The 5,434-nt window shown below is 32.7% G+C and overlaps 1 protein-coding gene across 1 annotated transcript; it reads right to left on the bottom strand.

The window, feature by feature from the left end:
• Nucleotides 1–2,478: 2,478 nt before the first annotated feature.
• LOC128994523 (gastrula zinc finger protein XlCGF7.1-like) lies at nt 2,479–3,819 on the bottom strand. The gene has a single exon (XM_054419134.1). The coding sequence runs from the start codon at nt 3,590–3,592 to the stop codon at nt 2,786–2,788; it is 807 nt and encodes a 268-aa protein (XP_054275109.1). The 5' UTR covers nt 3,593–3,819; the 3' UTR covers nt 2,479–2,785.
• Between the last annotated feature and the right edge of the window lie 1,615 nt (nt 3,820–5,434).

Below are 5,434 nucleotides of genomic sequence, written 5' to 3'. Positions count from 1 at the left end.
TTGTTATTGAATTGGTTATTTCTTAAAATGTCATAGCAACATAATTAATTGTCTAAACAAGTATTTTTTAATAAATATGATTTCTAAAAAGGGGATGCCAAATTTTAAGTACGGCCGATATAAGTTAGAAAATATCAAAACTCTGGTTTTTATCGATTGTTATACCTCATTTAACATAGACAAGGACAGTATCGGTTAAAATATGGAATTGAAGATGTAAAAGGTCAAAATAAATAATTTGTTTAGCCTCTGCATGGTCTGAGAAAAGTACATCTTGTCGCTCAATGTTATTTCGCCATAACAAGAGGTCCCATTTCTAATATTCACTTTATAAACAGACTTTAGTCCAAAAAATGAAATGTCCTGCATTCTTTTGGAAATTTAGAGAACTACAACAAAGTTCAGTTTACGAAGAACAAAATATCTCATAAATGTTGCGGTCCCGACAAGAGGTACCTTTTTTTATCTTATGGAGAAATAAAATAGGGCTGACAAGAGGTCCCTTTTCTGAAATGTGATTTTTACAACATGCTTCAATAAAACAATTATTTAAATAAAAAACTACCGTGAGTTAAGACAAAAATTAGTATTGCCTCCAAAGAGGACATTATAAGCTTTCTATTGATACCAAAATCGTTCCTTAAATACGAAAAAACTGTTTAATGCATATTTGTAATTTTCAGAATAGTTTTTCTGTTTTTCTCAAAATGAACCTTTTTCATAACAAAATTTCAAAGTCCTATGACTTAAGCAAAAAAATCATAGATGCATGGGACTTGCAATGCACCAAGTGATTCAGAATTTAATAAGGAATTCAAATATATACAAGGTGTCCATAAAAAACGTTTCAGGACTTTGGGATATGAATCCTCATATTAAAAGGAAGAAAAAAGTTTATTATTTGAAGTTATATCAGAAAATGCATATTTACCTAGATATCTGTCATTTGTTTATATTTGAAGTTTTTCACCCGATGATTATGATACTTGGTAAGAATGTTAATGTACACAAAAACTATTACAGTATAAAAAAAAAGTTGGTCCGATTATAAAATTGAAAATGGCTGCCGTTTAATTTTTGTAGCTTAAATAAGTCAAAAATGGATAATTTTATAAAAAAATGTCAATTGTAAATTAGCACTTGTAATTCCCTATCAAACCATACCAAGGACTAGGACTACAAATAACCTAAATTTATAACATTTTTTAGTTGTAAGATCAGGCAAAATGAAGTGCACCCCGACTAAATTTGACTTATTGGAGTGAGACTATAGATAATTATATGCCGATGCTTGATGGCAAATCTGTGCGTGCATACCTTCAATTTGAGACCTCAATCATGAAAATCGGTCGGGTAGAAGAGCTAAACAAACTCGGCAAAGAGAAACCAAATTTAACTCCCATAAGAAACACATAGAGAGCAATATTCGTTTACGTATAAACCGAGTGAGACTAAAGATAATTCAACGCCGATGCTTGATGGCAAATCTGTGCGTGCATACCTTCAACTTGAAACCTCAATCATGAAAATCGGTCGGGTAGAAGAGCCAAACGAACTCGGAAAAGAAAAACCAAATTTTTTTAATATTTAAGATAATTACTAGCCCAGAGCAACAGAATGAATTCACAATAACTAGTATATTATGTACATTTTGTAATGAAAATACCCCCGCCGCAGCAAACCTGCAGACTAAGCGAATTTCCATTTGCCTGATTGGATTTACACTAAAATGTCTACTTAAAAATTGAACATTTATTTCCTATTTAAATAGAATTAGTTTAACAGGTACTTAGGTTTGCTGCATCAGGGAGGGTAAAACTTATTTTTTTTGTAAAATGTTAATAGTTAGTAAGAAATAAAAATATTTTCCAAATTTGATCAAAATATGTTCATAAACAAGCAAACTACAACAGTTTACTTGTTCTCCATAAGAATAACATGGGAATTTAAAATTTAAATGTTTTGGGAATTTTCTCCGTAACCATTAGGCGCATAGTAACACTTCAATATACTAAATTATTTGTTTTTTTAAGGTCTACAAAATGGTTTGGAAAGAAATTGCTAAATTTTATGTTTTTTGGGTCAAAAATGGGAAAAACCTATTTTTACCCCATAAAACCCCCTGTAAACCCCCGTTCCCATAGTCCGATCATGCTGGTTCGCGAACTCGTTCAAGTTTATCCCGCCTTACACCTTCAAACCAAATTTGATCAAAATCGGACAAAAATTACTCAAGTTATCGTGCGGATGGACACATATATATATATATATATATATATATATATATCTCTATATATAGATATATAAAAATTTGAACGAATGGTGTTTTTGGCCTCTGGGGACATCAAAATGAAAAAGTAAATCGGTCCCGGGCCTAGGTCTTACCATGAGACCTACGGTAATAGCTACTTCCCTATAGGGAAATTCGCTAATACGAAACAATATTCAGTATTGCAATCTAGATCCACATCTTCATTTTGCCGTTGGTTATAAAGGGTTTTTCATTTTTTTAAATTCAATTCTTGCACTTGTAAGGCCTCTCCCCTGTATGAACCAATGTATGTCTCTTCATACAGCCTAACGTTGTAAATGATCCACATGTAGAGCACTTATAAGGTCTCTCTCGTCTATGAACCAATGTATGTCTCTTCATACTGCCTAAGGTTGTAAATGATCCACATGTAGAGCACTTATAAGGTCTCTCCCGTGTATGAACCAATGTATGTCTCTTCATACTGCCTAAGTTTGTTAATGATCCACATGTAGAGCAATTATAAGGTCTCTCTCATGTATGAACCAATGAATGTTTCTTCATATTACCTAAGGCTGTAAAGGATTTTCCACATGAAGAGCACTTGTAAGGTCTCTCTCCAGTATGAACCAATGAATGTTTCTTCATATTACCTAAGGTTGTAAAGGATTTTCCACACGAAGAGCACTTGTAAGGTCTCTCTCCAGTATGAACCAATGAATGTGTCTTCATACTGCCTAAGGTTGTAACAGATTTTCCACATGTAGAGCATTTGTAACGCCTCTCTCCTGTATGAACCAATAAATGTTTCTTCATATTACCTTTGTCTGCAAAGGATTTTCCACATGTAAAGCACTTGTAAGGTCTCTCTCCTGTATGAACCAATGAATGTTTCTTCATATTTCTTTTTAATGCAAAGGTTTTACCACATGTAGAGCACTTGTAACGCCTCTCTCCTGTATGAATCAATAAATGTTTCTTCATATTACCTTTGTCTGCAAAGGATTTTCCACATGTAGAGCACTTGTAACGCCTCTCTCCTGTATGAATCAATAAATGTTTCTTCATATTACCTTTGTCTGCAAAGGATTTTCCACATGTAGAGCACTTGTAACGTCTCTCTCCTGTATGAGACAATAAATGTCGCGTTACCTTATATCGTTTCAAAAACGTTTGTTCACATAGTAAACATTTAAAGGGCCGCTCTCCTGTGTGATATAATATATGATCCTTCATTGTGTATAGAGTTGTACAGCGTTGCTCACATATTGGACACTTGTAATAGTTGGGAAAATGTTTAGTGTGAGTTAACATTTCTACTCTTGCACTTTTTATTTCCATGTAGTTTATCACATAAATCTAGTAACTAATCAATAAACTCAACAAATCAGAGTGGTTTGTATGTATTTTAAATAGTAACATTGTTTGTAGGCTAACCTCATGATAGGCTAATCTCTCATTCAACATTAAATCTTCTCGTAGTCAAATCTTGCTTTGCCTGTGCTTATTTTCAATATACTTGAGTGATAAGTCTTTTTCTCTCGTCTTTTTGTATTCTTTTACTGTATTATATCAATTCTTAAATAAATATATTCTGTAGTTTTGATTCCTTTGACTGTCTCAACCTACAACAAAAATATTCCATATAATTTAAATTCTAGTTTGAACGAATTAATTATCACTAATTTAATTTTTGTAGGGGAAAGAAACAATTTATAAGGGTTCTTCAAAGTATTACATCAGGGATTATCTAGATAGTTGCCTGAACATCGATCTTAATTCTTAAATTGTTTTCATGTGATTAAAAAAGATTTTTTTTTATAAGAACTAATCTATATCTATGATAGTAACTGTATGAGTCTGAACTCATCTATTTTCCCTTCTGAAAAAGATCATACCTAATTAAAAACATGTATTTATCCGTTCGCATGGGTTATTCAATTATTTTACAATATTTCAATAATTTCTACAAGCTCAAGAATATCATTATGACTTAAAATCAGGGATTTGCCGTCATGCACAACTTTGAAAATCAAATCCCGCAAACCAATACAAAAACCTCAAATCCAAACACCCTGTTGCGGAGAACTTGCTGTGCCTATTTAAGACAAAAGAAACACTACAACTAAAACTTTAGGGCGTCCAGCCACTAAGAAACTGACAACTGTAAGAGAACTATGAAGATAAGGAACATAAGCTGTAATATGTTGATTATTTTGGAGCTGGGAAATTTTGAATAACCGCTTAAAGTCTATGGGCAAGTGTCCAGCATTCATTACAGCAGGTCTGTTGGTTCTTGTTAAAGGTTGTCGAATGGTAAAAAGAAACAATCACGGTAGATGAATGTGATCATTGTGGGAGCTACAAGCGACCATTTTAAGACAAAAATACTAGACTGTTTAAATTGTTTAACATGATTTTACTTCATTAACAGCTAATCCAAACAATGTTGTCTACCCCTTAGGGTTTGGTGTAATCAAGTTTGGATTGGAGGGTTACTACTAGTGTAATCGGAATGGATCTAATATATACAATGCATTAACAATTATTTGTAACCTTAGTGTAACATATTTTCATTACAGGACTGCCACCCACTGTTAAAATGAATTCCTGCAGGGACTCTTGAATCAATGCAGTACTTTTTCATCAGGTACCAATATGGATTGTAGGGAAAATCATTAGTGTAATCACAGGTCAAGATGTAAACCATTTTAAAGAATTTGTCTGACACGAGTTTAAAACTAGTAGCTTGTAGATTCTTATAAAAAAAATTATATACATTAATAGAGCTTGGTTGATGTTGGTTAACTTACCAACAGTTAGGTAAGGTAACTTTTATTTTAAGAGTTTTTATTAGCTCGCTTTCTTGTCCGGTACAAATGTTGCAGTCAATTTTATACTAACTTCCCGATGAGCTAGAGACTTGAAAATCACAAATGGAAGACAATGCATTATATCATTCAATTTTCATATTTCCTTTGGGCTACGCCCCATGGGCTTGTTTTTATTATCTCGCTTTCTTGCAAATTTTGATACTTCCCGATGAGCTAGAGACTTGAAACTTGAAACATGCTCGCTTTTCAAAAAATTTTTATATCAATTTTAAATGAAGTTCCTGATTAGCTAAAGACTTGAAATTTGAAACATAGCTCACAAATGGATGACAATGCAATATTATATCAT

This window comes from Macrosteles quadrilineatus, unplaced genomic scaffold (assembly GCF_028750875.1).
Source record: "Macrosteles quadrilineatus isolate MER2022 unplaced genomic scaffold, UCM_ALF_1.0 Scaffold_5__1_contigs__length_97177068, whole genome shotgun sequence".
Classification (NCBI taxonomy): domain Eukaryota; kingdom Metazoa; phylum Arthropoda; class Insecta; order Hemiptera; family Cicadellidae; genus Macrosteles; species Macrosteles quadrilineatus.
The sequence above is the reverse complement of the archived record's forward strand: the minus strand, read 5'-3'. Positions and strand labels throughout refer to the sequence as shown.

Excerpts from the sequence above, each read along its gene's own strand:
- LOC128994523 (XM_054419134.1), bottom strand. The coding sequence starts at position 3,592 with ATGGAAATAAAAAGTGCAAGAGTAGAAATGTTAACTCACACTAAACAT.